The sequence below is a fragment of the Ictidomys tridecemlineatus genome, chromosome 9, assembly GCF_052094955.1.
Source record: "Ictidomys tridecemlineatus isolate mIctTri1 chromosome 9, mIctTri1.hap1, whole genome shotgun sequence".
NCBI lineage: Eukaryota > Metazoa > Chordata > Mammalia > Rodentia > Sciuridae > Ictidomys > Ictidomys tridecemlineatus.
In genome coordinates this window covers 102,383,113-102,397,513 of record NC_135485.1, presented here as the reverse complement: position 1 = coordinate 102,397,513, position 14,401 = coordinate 102,383,113, and the positions used below count along the sequence as shown (strand labels likewise).

The 14,401-nt window shown below is 33.4% G+C and overlaps 1 protein-coding gene across 2 annotated transcripts in view; it reads right to left on the bottom strand.

Moving 5' to 3' along the window:
- Positions 1-14,401, bottom strand: part of Emcn (endomucin) — a 106,025-nt gene that overhangs the window by 55,597 nt on the left and 36,027 nt on the right. For both annotated transcript variants that reach the window (XM_078021876.1, XM_005325748.5), the window contains one exon: positions 8,481-8,558. In XM_078021876.1, the coding sequence (XP_077878002.1) occupies positions 8,481-8,558 (78 nt within the window). The remainder of the gene's footprint in view (positions 1-8,480; positions 8,559-14,401) is intronic.

Here is a 14,401-nt window from a genome sequence, read left to right as displayed (position 1 = left end):
TCATGCAGTACTTGGGCTTGCACCAGACTGGTCAGAGGACAAGTGTTTTGGGCTCCTCACCACAACTGAGTCTGCTGCCAGAAATCAGCACCAATGTCTGATGAAGCATTCATTGCACAATAGCTGCTACCATTCCCATTATAGGAACTGCCAAACAGTGAGTTCCACACACCCACTGCTGTTAGCACCACATCTGCCAGAACTTCCCACTCTGGAAGGGCCCTCAGGTCAGTGTGACTCAATCATGGTATTTACTGTGCCCAAAGTCATTGATCACAGCCAAAGAAAATGCAGGGAGACTATACTGTGGTGCCCACCTAGGAACAAAGCATACATTTCACTATAAAACAACTCACCAAGATATATCCTAAGGAAGCCGCTTATTAAGATATTCACCTCATAAAAATGGTAGAAATAACTAACGGATCCATCAAATACATAAATATCAATGTAGGAGCACAAAAAATATGGAAAAAACAAGGTAACATTCCTCAAAAGTTACACATTAACTCTAGCAACAGATTTCAAAGAAATAGATAAAATGATGGATAAATGTTTTAAAAGAATGATTATAAAAATCAATGGGAACCAAGAGAATATAGATAAAAATTGAAGTTAGGATTCCTGGGCCTAGTCACATACACAGGAAGGAGAAAGATAATGGGGGGGGTTGGGGGGGAAGACAGGAGAACAAAGGAATGAACCCCAGAACATATAAAAACGGCAGAACACCTCACTTCTTCAGATACCACGATACCATCTATGGCCCCCTTCTCCCTCTTGGGAGAAGTCTATGTTACCCCTTTTTAAATAAACCCTGCTTCATATGCAGAAAAAAAAACAGAGAAGGATATAACAATAAGAATAAAAAAATTATAGATCAATATCCCTGATGAAACTAGGTGCAAAAATTCTGAATAAAATACCTGTAAATTAAATTCAACAGCACATCAAAAGGATAATTCAGGGGCTGGGGTTGTGGCTCAGTGGTAGTGCATTTGTCTGGCATGTGTGAGGCACTGGGTTCCATCCTCAGTACCACATATAAAGAAACGAACAAACAAACAAACAAACAAATAAAAGGTATTATGTCCATCTACAACTAAAAATGAATGAATAAATAAATAAATAAATAAATAAAAATTCACAAGGATCCAGCTGGTTTTATCCTAAAAATGCAAGGATAGATTGATATATGCAAATCAATAAATGTAATACATTACATCAAAGCATGAAAAATAGTCATATGATCATCTCAATCGATGAGGAAAAGGTGGATATAATTTACCATCCATTTGTGACAAAAGCCATGAACAAATTAGATATAGAAGGATCATAGCTCAACAAAATACTGACTATATCCGATTAACTCACAAGCAATATCATACCAAATGGGGAAAAACTGAACTAATTTCCTCTAAGATAAAGAAAAAGAGTATCCATTTTCACAGCTTTTACTTTTTCTTGATATAGTACCAGAAGTTTTAACCAGAGGTATTAGGCAAGAAAAATAAATAAAAAGCATAAAAAATATAAAGTGAGAAAGTCAAATTGTCCCTGTTTGCAGATTCTACATATAGAAAACTTAAAGTTTCTATGAAGAAGGCAATGATCTGAATAGACATTCCCCAAAAGAAGAAATAAAAATGATCAACAAATATATGAAAAAAATGCTCAATGTCATTAGCCATTGAGGAAATGCAAAACTACTATCAGACACCATCTCACCCAGTTAGAATGGCTTGCTTATATATAAATGATATATGACTATATATATATATAAAATATCACATATCTCATACATATGAGATATGTATATATACGTATGATTCATATATATATATCCATCCCCAAATGGATGTGTGTGTGTGTATATATGTATATATATATATAAAATGTTATATGTATATATATATATATACATATATATATAAAATTAGCCATTGAGATGGCTAATACACACACACACACACACACACACACACACACACACACACACACACATACACATACATATCCATCCCCAAACCCAACAAAAAATGCTGTCAAGAATGTGGAGACTGGGCTGGGGATATTGCTCAGTTGGTAGAGTGGTTACCTTCCATGTACAAGGCCCTGGGTTCAATCCCCAGCACCATAAGAAAAAAAAAAAAAGAACATGAGGGACTAAGAGAACTCTTATAGAAAGAACTCTTATTCACTGATGATAGGAATGCTAATTGGTACAGCCATTATGGAAGTATGGAAGTTCTTTAAAAAACTAAAATATAGGTCTATTATCTGATCCAGCTATCCCACTTCTAGGTACATATTCATAAGAAATGAAATAAACATACCATAGATACCTGTATGCCCCATTTTAATTGTAACACTATACATAGTAGCTAAGGTTTGAAATCAGTTTATGTGCCTATCAACAGATGAAGGGAAAAGTACCTTCTCTTCATATCTGTCTCTTTTACACTTATCATTTATTTACGGCTTAAAATTTTTAAAATTATTTTCTCTAACTTTTTAAAATATACAGTACCTCTTTATTAGTTAGCACCACTCTATTGTATAAAAGCATAACAGAACTTATGAATTCTATCCAATTATAACTTAAAACTCTTTGATCAATTCCCCCAACTCATTCTTCCCTACTTTCCCCAACTTTTGATAAACACCATTCTAATCTCAACTTCTATGAGATCAACTTTTTTATATTCCACATATGAGTATAATCATATGGTACTTGTATTTCTGTGCCTGACTTATTTCACTTAACATAATTATCTCCAGTTCCATCCATGTTGTCATAAATGACAGGATTTCATTATTTTTATTGGTTTAATACTATTCCATTGTGCACACATATAGCCCTTTTAATTATTTATTCACAGTGAATGAACGCTTTGGTGGTTTACATTACTTGGCTATTGTGAATAGTACTTCAGTTGGAGAATTACATTTCCTTTGGATAAATATATAGTAGCAAGACTGCTGAATCATAATGCAGTTCTCTTTTTAAGTTTCCATAGTGTTTTCCATAGTTGCTATGCTATTTTACATTTCCCCTGAATATGTAAGAGTTCCTTTTTTCCCCTACATCCTTGCCAGCTTTTATTTATTTATTTTTTCTGACAATAGCCATTCTTACTGAGGTAAAGTAATCATTGTGATTTCAACTTGTATTATAATCTATAAGATAATTTTAACATCAAGGCAATATTGGCCTTATTTTTTAAAACTTATGGTTTTGAAACTCATGTCCCCTTATAAAGCATAATGAATTTTTAGCTATATTTGAGCTGGAATAAGGAAAATTCAATAGAAGAGATTCTTGAAAGAGTCATATTAAGTGCAAGAAGAAACCTTGATTTCAACCATACCCTTAAAGAAAACCAATTCTTGGGGCTCTGCTGCAGTAATTATCTTATAATTACGAATGTGTGATTAAATTTGTATATTTTTAGAAACTATAAGACATGGTGATATGGATTATATTAGGAATTTAATGTGTGGTCATAACAGATTGACTTGAATGTCCTATGAACTTTAATTACACAGAAAGGAATATTAGTAGATTTATTACTTTGGAACTGTATGTTTTTAATTACGGTACTTTATTGAATGCCACAACAAGAAAAATTTTGATGCTTATTAGATAAGGGGTAAGAGACTTTTTGACAAAGTTAGAATTTACTAAAACATGCTAAAGAATAGGGAGTAAGTTAATTTTTGACAAAGCTAGTATTTACTAAAATATATGCTACAGAATATAGTATTGTGGTGTAATATTTGCTTTTATGTTTTTTTTAAGTACTTAGAAAGAAAGTTAATCAAGAATGTGATTAACTTTGTGCTTTGATTATGTACAAAAATTGATGGAAGAAAGTGAACAAGACACATAAAATGGAAAGATACCCCATGCTAATGAATCAGAATAATTAACATTGTTAAAATGTTCATACTATCCAATTGGAATCAGTGCAATCCTACTAAAATCCCAAAGGTATTCATCAAAGAATTAGAAAAAAATCCTAAAATTTGTGTGGAAGCACAGAATACACTAAATAACATGAGTAATTCTAAGAAAGAAAAACAAAGCTGGAAGGATCACACTTCTTGATTTTAAATTATATTTCAAAACTATAGTAGCCAAAGCAGCATGGTATTGGCATAAAAATGCAAACATAGGCCAGTGGAACAGAATAGAGATCCCAAATAAATGCAAACACACAATTTAGATTAACTAATTTTTTGGATGTTAATTAATTTTTGACAAGTACACTAAGTGGTCACAGTGGGAAAATTTTCTCTTCAATAATTGATGTTGAGAAAACCAGATTTCCACATACAAAAGAATTAAAGCAGACCCACTATACACAAAAATAATCTCAAAATTGATAAAAGAATAAAACTCCTACAAAAGGGCTTTGGGGAAAGTTCCGTGTTGGCTGTGGCAATAATAATTTGGATATCACACCAAAAGCTTAGGTTGTAAAAGCAAAAATAAACCCATGAAACTACATCAAACTAACATGTTCCTGAAGAGTAATGGAAACAATCAACAAAACTAGATGGCAACCTGCTATTTGGGAAAAAAATTCAATTGGATATCTGATAATATCCAATGCTTATATAAGCTCATGCAACTACACAGCAGAAAAATATCTTGATTAGAAAATGGCTAATGGACATAAATGAATATTCTTTAAAAGATGACTTATGGATAGCCGATAGACATATGAAAAGGTGCTCATCATCATTAATCATCAGGGAAATGCTATGTAAAAACCACTAGTAGATGTCAGGTCACATGCATTAGGATGGTTATTATCAAAAAGTCAAGAGATGTTGGTGTGACAATGTGGAGAAAAGAGAACACTTGTGTACTATTGGGCATGTAGACTTGCAGCCTTTATGGGAAACTGTCTGGAGGTTTCTAAATAAATTAAAAATAAGACTGGGGTTGTAACTCAGTGATACAGTGATTGTCCAGCAGCTGCCAAACCTTGGGTTCAGTCTTCATTACTGCAAAATAACATACCCAAAAGAAATGAAATAATCAATTTGTACATCTATATACTCTCGCATTCAATGAAGCATTATTCACAATAACCAATACATAAGCAATCCAAGTTTCCATCTATGGAAGAATAGACAAAGAAACTGGTATATATACACAATGAAAAATCCACTTTAGTGCTTAAAAAGGACATGGTTGAACTTGAAGGGCATTGAGCTAAATGAAATAAGCCAAATACCACATAATCTCACTTACATGTAAAATCTATAAAAACAAGTCAAATACATAGAGAATAAAACAATAGTTACAAGGGTGAGATGAGGAATAGGGAGATGTAGACTAGAGCATACAAAATTTCAGGTATTAGAGATCCAACGTACACCATGAGAGCTACAGTTAATAAAGTTGCATTGAATTAGGGATTTATGTTAAATGAGTAGTTTTTACCCATTTTTCCTGTGATAAAATGGATATGTTAATTTGCTTCACTATAGATAGTAATCATTTTATTCTACATTTCGTACAATACCATGTTGGTTGTGTTAAGTATACACAATATATTTTTAAAAGTTGTTGGCATAGTCAAATTGATTTAGGGATTTATAAATTAAAAAATTTAATAGATTTTGTTATTTAAGACAGCTAATTCTTTAAGATATATGATATTGGGCAAGTACCAAGTAGTATTTTTTAAAATAATTGCCCAAGTATCTTTATTTTCTTTTTAAAATTTGGTTCCTTTTGGTTTTATATGACAGCAGAGTCTATTTAGACATCATTATACAAGCATGGAATATATCTTGTTCTAATGCAGACCCAGTACCTCAGTACCTCTATTTTCAAAGACAGTTTACAGAGAGTGCTCCATATAAATTCTGTACTCATGAAAAGGTGGAATAAACATAATCAATGTCTTGTTTCATTTCAGTAATTTCTGGGATAATATTAAAGAGCCCCTCATAGTAAGACTGCAAGGATCCTAAATGCCTATACCAATGGCCCCAAGAAGATGCTTCTAAGCGTTGGCAAAGACTTGAGGATTTTGCTCAGATTCTTATGATCTTTCTCCTTGGGTTGAAATATTCCAGATTGTAAATAAATTTCAATGCTAAGTCCAAAGGGGGTGTGGGATGATGCAAAGCAATGCAAAGCAATGCCCTAACCATCTAAAAAGAACTTAAATGTCATTTCTTCCAGTATGTTGCTTCTAGGGAAGAGGAACCATGCTATAATGGAGTCCCAAGGATTTTGAAAAGAACAAAAGAATAGTAATAGAAGAATGTAAGGTGGGTAGGATTTGAACCTTTAATTGGAGAGAAAAAAAAAGGAGAAAGAGCTTTATTTCTATGTAAGTTTTGTATTTCCTTTTTATTTTTATATTACTTAGATGTTGGATAAGGGAGTCATTAAGGACCCCTGAACTGCATGTGTAGCAATGGTGTCACTCTTGCAAGACCCAAAAGATGCTAGTACCTCATGGAGCAGATCTCTAAGAACTTCCTATTGTTTAGGACTAGGCTGATTGTGCAATTAGATTTAAAACAGATTTATCCATTTTCTAACTCTGTTTAGCAGTATAGCTTCTTACAGAACTTTGGGACAGATCTCAGGCCAGGAATAAAGTTATACCTGCATAAAGTGGCCCCCTGTTTATAAACCCCAGAAATCAAATGAGTTGGAATAGTTTGGCGGCCTTAGAGGGATTTAGAATGTGAGATATTTTCAAAAATCCCTCTGCTCTTCCTTAGAGACTTCATCCCCACATAGATGTTGACTTATCTCTTCCTTAAAGTCTATTTTAATAGTGTTTCTTGGAGTCAGATCAAATATTAATAGGTTTTTCCCCTTATTTTTCAGGTACCTTGATCCTGTTTACCCACAAGTTCTTACATAGGGATAACCAGTAGTGCTTTTGGGGACTTGTAAAGCTTCTGCAATGTTTCTTTTGAAAAGTGTAGTTTCTCATTGGTTACCAATGAGTTTACACTCAGGTCAGGTGGTGGTTGAAAGAGAGTGCTTTGTTTTCTAGTTGTATAATGCACATTCATTTCTTGTTTTACTCTGAGTAGAATTTAAATATATTTTATTCTGATAATTTAAATTGTATTTATGAAGCCCTGTTTATCCCAGGTTCAGTGGGGAAGTTGTAAGAGCTACATTGGTAGAAAAAGAGAAAAATGGTTAGAAGTACACCTTGCCACTTCAAATACTCCCACACTGCTTTGCCCAAAGCAGTTCAACTTTTGTTTGAAATATTGGCATTTTAAATAAGATTTTATGTAGAACTGTTTATGCTGATTAAAAAACTTGGACAGTAGTAACTTGATTTAATAGTGAGTATTCTAAAATGGTAATCTTGCCCATCCACACACAAAGTAAGATGAAGAAAATCACAAGCTCTTCCAAACTTGGTAGAGGGAACACCTTCCTATTCATTCTAGGAGGCTAGTATTACCCTGCTATCAAAACCAAAGAATCACAAGAAAATTACAAAGAAAAGAAAATTCATATCTGTTATGAATATAGAACACAAAAAATCTTTAAGAAAATGATACTAATCTAGCATCATGTGAAAAGAATTATATACTATGATCACCATGAGGAATGCAAGGTTGGTTCAATATACAAAAAGCAATGTTTTATGCCATGTTAGCAAAATATAGAATCAAATCACCTTATAATTTCAATATACTGAAACCTCAATATACCTAGAAAAGGCATTTTAAAAAACTGATATGTTTTCATAATAAAACACTCAATAAACTAGTAATTGGAGATAACTTCCTCATCCTAATAAAGGATGTCTATGAAAAACCCTTACCCACCACCATATTTATTGGTGTAATGCTGACAACTTTCTTTCCCTTAAAATTAGGAAAAAGACAAAGATATCTGCTTTAACTATTTCTATTGAACATCAAACTGTAGGTTCCAGTCAGCACAAGTAGGCAATTAAATAAAATAAAAAGCACTTCCACTGTAAAGAAATAAAACTACATAATATTATCAGATGACATCATATTGTATCATACAGAAAATCCTAAGGAATACACATATGCACAAGCACATCCCCTGACACAAACTGGAAGCAAATAAGTTCAACAAAGTATCAAAACACATTAATTTATAAGAATTACCTATTTGTATATAGTAGTTAAGAAAAATCCAAAATTAAGCAAAATAATTTACACAAGCAAAACATTGACTAAAATATAAGGAATAAGTTGAACAAAAGAAGCTCAAATCTTTTCTCTAAGGACTACAAATATCATTGAAAGAAAGACTTAGAGAAATGAAAAGCCATTCCATGCTCATAGATTTGAAGACAGCACATTCTTGTCCGTATACTAGAATCCATTGAATTTTATACTTTGAAAAGGTGACAGTTATGTGAATTATATATACATATATGTATATATATATATGTATATATATTTAAAAAATGGAGGAAAAATTAATCATTACTCACCTTCATTTTTAACTGGTGTTGATGAAGCAACAGTTGCTGGCACCGGAGATGTATTTAATAATGCATTGTTGTTTGCTCCTAGTTTGATAAGGTAGATGACATTATTATTAATCACAATCTCATTTTACCTGTCAAGCCATAAGTAAAAGTAAATCAAATTTGTAGGTAAACTGGAATAGGGCAAGCCTTTGTCTACCTTTAATTTTTCCATTTTCCATCTCCTTTTGTCCAAAGAGGATTGTTAAGTATTGAATGCTTGAGAGGTCTGATTTTACACACACACACACACACACACACGCACGCACGCACGCACGCACGCACGCACGCACGCACACCTTGCATGACAGATCCAAACAGCAAATTTCCTTGACAGGTTTTTTCTTTGGTATCACTAAATATGTAAAAATATATTGCAAGAACTATAAAATCTAGTAATTTAAAATCACTTTATTTTTCTCTGTGGGGAAAAAAATGACTTGGCCAACAGAATCTGGGAATATTATGATTTGTTTTTCAGAATTACATTCCATTTTGTTAATTTAGTTATGTTAATGAAAATTCCAAATGAGCACAGGTATAAAGTAACTTGCAAACTCCTGTAATTAATTTGTTCATGATGTTCTTTGAATACCTGTTCTGTGCTAGGCCCCCTCCTAGACTCTTGGGGGTATGGTATTCAACTCTTAGTATCTTTTTTTTATACCTTTATTTTATTTATTTATTTTTACGTGGTGCTGAGGATCAAACCCAGTGCCTCACATGAGCTCTACTGAGCCACAACCCCAGCCCTCTTACTATCTTTTTAATCTAAATAATATCAAAATAATTCCTAGCATTTAGTAATGTTATTTCAAATAAAGGGGTACACTGAGGACATGAGTGTCGGCAAATATGCAGACTTGCCTTAAGTAGTTAACTCCTCAGTGTGGTACACACTGTAGTAACAGTCTCTTCTTCCTTAATGCCCTTTTGTAGTTAGAGCACTGGTTCCCTATTCACCATATCAGCTACAATCCTGGTTCTTATATTTATCAATGCCATTTTTGGAGGAAGAACGGAAGTACTGCACAGTTAATCTAATGCTTTGAAATCCTAGTCCAGCAGGGAGTTTCAAAGGTAAATTGACTAGAGGATACCAAGGAAGACACAAATTGTGGAGGATTGCCATGGACAAACTTTGAGGCAAGTTGGGGAGGCTTGGTCCACTGTTCACTCCTCTGTTCTAGTGGTTATTAGGGAGTACAGATTATTTGAGCAATGGAAATCACAGGCAGATTTGTGAATTATATTGGAAAGTGGAGAGCACCTAAGTATTTAGGACCTTCTAAAAATCTTAGAATTTTATGTGGTTGTAGTTTAAGAAAAGAAACCCACAAAGGAAACCTTATTCCTAAAAGCTATGTTTGAGATTTTGCATGGCCCATTCATGTGATGTCAGCATCTTCAAAATAAGGTGTAACTATGTAAATAAAGTGTCCCCACTAGCCACACCTGGATTTTGTCTTCATTTCATCCCTACTCTTGGGTTTTCTGGTACCAATAGCAGGAAGAATCAAATTTTAAAAATTACCTTTCTATTGTCTTTTACTAATACAGTAGGACACACATAATGATAATAATGAATATAAATAAACTGTGTCAACAGGAATCCTGTGATTATGTTGCTGATCATTATATATAATCAGTATAACAATATTTATAGTATAAACACGAGTTACTTTTCCAGCTTTATTGAGGTACAGTTAAGAAATAAAAATCATACATATTTAAAATGTATAATGTGATGTTTTATATGTATACATGCTCTGTAAAATTATTACTACAATAAAGCTAACTAACATATTGATCACTTTATAAACTTAGCTTTTTTTGTCTGTGGTGAGAACAGTGAAACTATCTTAGTTATTGCTAATTTATGAATATAAGTGAACATTTTACATATATGTTATAGTGAAATTCTCCCTATGTGATACATCTGTTAAAATTCTGATGTATAAATGCAGATTATGATTGTAAGTAAAATGTTACAGTAACTTAATTGTTATGGTTTAGATCAGGTATCCCCCTAAAGCTCATTGTGTAAGACAATGCAAGAAATTCAGAGACAAAATGATTGAGTTGTAAGAGGTTTAACCTAATCAGTGCTTGTTATATCTTGGTAAGGATTAATTTTGCAGTAACCATAGGCGGATAGGGTGTGACTGAAGGACATAGGTCCCTGGGGTTTATATGCCTTAGGGTCTATATTTTTGTCCTGGCTGAGCAGAACTCTCTTTCTACTTCCTGTTACCATGCTCCTAGCTGCTTTCCTCTGCCAAACACTTCCACCATGATGTTCTGCCTCACTTCAGGCCCCAGGAATGGAGTCAGCCATCTGTGGACTGAGACCTCTGAAACCAGGAGCCCTTAAATCAACTTTTCCTCCTCTAAAATTGTTCCTGTCAGGTCTTTTGGTCCCAGCCACAAAAAAGCTGCCTAAAACACTAAAGATAACTGATTTCTTTTAACTTTATGTTCAAAGTAACGATTAAAGTACTTCCAGGAAGTTAATCAGAGAAATAGACTGAAGTTAATATAAATATTGAGCAAGTACTATAACCATATATTTTTAGGTGCATTATGTTATTTTAAGTCAATGGTGTTTAGATTAAGTCATTAGAATCTCATAAATCTACTTGTAAACTTGTTTTTGTAAACTAACATTTATAGCATTTCCCAAAATAACCTTTGAGAGCTGGGTTAAATTCAGCTCAGGTCACAAGTACTTCAATAAAATATCGAATTTGTAAACATTTATATTTTGTGAAGATAAACTCACAGTAAAATGTCAACTCTACCACTTTAAAATTCTGTGAAGAGGAGAAAGCAGAGAATCATGTATAAAAATATCTCAAGTAGTTCATTTTCAAATAAAACTGTAACAATAGAAAGAATGGATAAAAGGAGAAAGAATATGGGGGGGGGAATGAGGTCCCCAAACCCATTGTAATCCCAACTATTTTTTAAAAAAATACTTTTTAAAAACAAACCCCATTGTAATCCCAACTATTCATACAAGAAAAATGCTTTCTAAGTCTGTTCCTTAGTGTTTGATGTATTTCTTTTCTACACAGAGGAAATGCCACTTAAGCATCACCACACCCAACACTTTATGTAAAATAGATGGCCCCAAATTACTTCTCTAGTGACCTTAAATTTGAGTGCCCATTTAGAATCAGAAATGTCTAGCATCAGTGCTGAGAAATTTTTATTCCTGCAATATCATTCAACTTGTTAAAAATATTTGAATACTAAATGTTTTTAAATAATCTAACAGTCACAGTTTAGGCACAAAATTTCAAACCTGTTTTTGTACACTAGGAATTCACTTTATGGTGGTGATATGCAGTGTCTGCCAAATTCTGTTTTTTAACTCTGGCCATTTGGTCTTTGCATAAAATATGTATTGTACTCCATATACATCTAGGAAGAAGTCAAGTCCCAGCTCTTTAATTGGATTGTCTCTGAAAGCAAAACCTGCTCCCGGCAAAGCTCTATCAATCAGTTATGACACTGTGACTATTTGGCTACAAGAAAAATTCTCCTCTAAGTTTCACTTTTTTTTTAACTTTTCTGATGATAGATTTTTTTTTGTCATTGGCCAGAGAAAGAATATTTATGTGCTGTAGATAAACATAAGTACTATTAGTACTTTTAATTTTAAACAAAAAAATCTGATTGAGAAGCTTAAAAAATGAAAATAAAACAGCTTTGGCATGTTATATATATATATATATATATATATATTTATATTTATATACATAAATATATATGGCATATATATCATATATAAATATATATAACATATATATATATTTTTTTCTTCCTTTTTTTTTTGAAATTATTTGTTGTAGCTAAGAGTACCATGTTGGCCATGAGGAAGGAGAATAAGGAAATGCTTTATCATAGGTACAACTTTGGGGTATTATTATGTGTTTTTAAAATGGTTATTTTGAAAGATAGGAAAATGTATAAAACTCCTTGAAATTTAACCCCTTTATCAACCTGAAATTGGAAGCCAAATATACTGACACACTGCTTAGAACATGAAAATTTAAGGAAAATTCTTCATTACTGTGTATTAATTGCACAACGTTTAAGAGCATGGGCTACATCCACCATATATAGTTCAGCTCACCTCTACCCTCAGTTCACAGTGATCAAGCAGTCCAGAGCCAAACTGTTCCTTTCTGGCTTTCTTCTCCAGTGTTGGTCCCCTGTCCTCTTCTAAGCACCACGCTTCCCCTCTCCCCATGCTCTCTGATGGCTCCACTCAGCCCTACCACCAGGCCAGACTTTGTTTCTCCTACTGGGTCCAACCAGTTGTGTACCCCAGCTGCCCTCTCCTGCTTCCTTTCCCTTCCTCCTCTCTCTCTCAGCTGGTCTCACTAGTGATCCCAGGATGGAGCTACTTTCCTCCCTTCAGCTGGTGCAGAAAAATTATTGTTACCAGATTATAACCATTAAAACTTCTCTAAATGGGTATTAGGTGATCTAAAGTCTAATTGTTAATTTGGGGGATTGATAAAGGCATTGTCACTTGGGATCAAATTGTTCATTTTTTTTTTGAGATTCATATTTAGTGTGTTAGAGGAACTATGGCAAGAAGTCTGGATTCCCTTCAAATACTTTAGTAGTCAAATTAAAGAATGGAAAGAAAAGAAAGAAGGAAGAAAGGAGAAAGAAAAATAAAACTGAAGCAAATGTGGTAAAACCTACAAAGATTGTTAGAGTCTGTAAACAAGTCAAGATGGCGCCTGGCATTTTGCAGAGGGAGTGGTTTGTGAAGTAACTCCAGCGAGCCATTAAGTGTGGAGATTCCTTATTGGTTGACTGCTGTATCTAGTTTATGTTAATTAGATAAGCTGTGTGGAATGTATAAATACCTCTGTTGTCCTACAATAAGGGGCTCCCACTCCTGCTGTATCAATCTACACAAGTTGTTCGTCACCCCCTGGTTATTTTGCTGTAGCCGGACTGCGGCAAAAGATATTAATTTGAGATGTTTAGTATATTTAAACATTTTTAAATAAAAATTAATAAAAGTAAAATTTTTCTGATCTATTAAGATTTTGCAACTGAATGTGAATAATTTAAAGTTCATCTGAAGAACCTTTGAAGATTACAAACTGAAGTGTAATTTCTATCAACTGGGTAGTAAAAATCATAGAATGTATAAAAAAAAAAGGAATTATGAGTGAGTAAATATGTGTGTGTGTGTGTGTTTGTATGTTGTGCAGATAAGTTCAAGTGCTCTTATCAATTGCTTCATGGAAGAGTGTTTCAGTGTCCAGTACAGAAACCACCAATGGGAAAGTTACCAGAAGCATGTTCTCACTTATGCCCTGACGTGAAAAGATATGAGATAACACTTCCAAGTCGGCAAGTCAAGATGCATTCCTGCTACTTTGCTGAATTCATTTATTAGTTCTAGAAGTTTTCTGGTGTAATTTTTTGGATCCTCTAAGAATAGAATCATGTTGTCGGCAATTAGTGATAGTTTTGAGTTCTGGTATCACGAATTACCATTCTGCCTGAACTGCTTCATTGAACTACCATCTCTGCCCTTGCATGGTCTTTTTAACATAATATTCAAGGTTTGTGTTATTATTTGGATGTTCATATTCACTACCGAGCCTCACAGTCAGGGCTTAGAATCCACCAATCCAGAAAGCACAAGTTCCAAGTATAAAAATTGTGGAACTTCAAATTTTGGAATCTGCATGCAACAACAGTATTCACCTTCTTTGAACTATTACTTATGGGGATATTATTAGTGGCAAAATAATATATTTTTAACAAATTAGGGCCAATTTTATGCCATGGACTCAGCTGGCAACTCACAGAAGAAGACAAGCAAACAGTTATATTTTGTAAAAGTG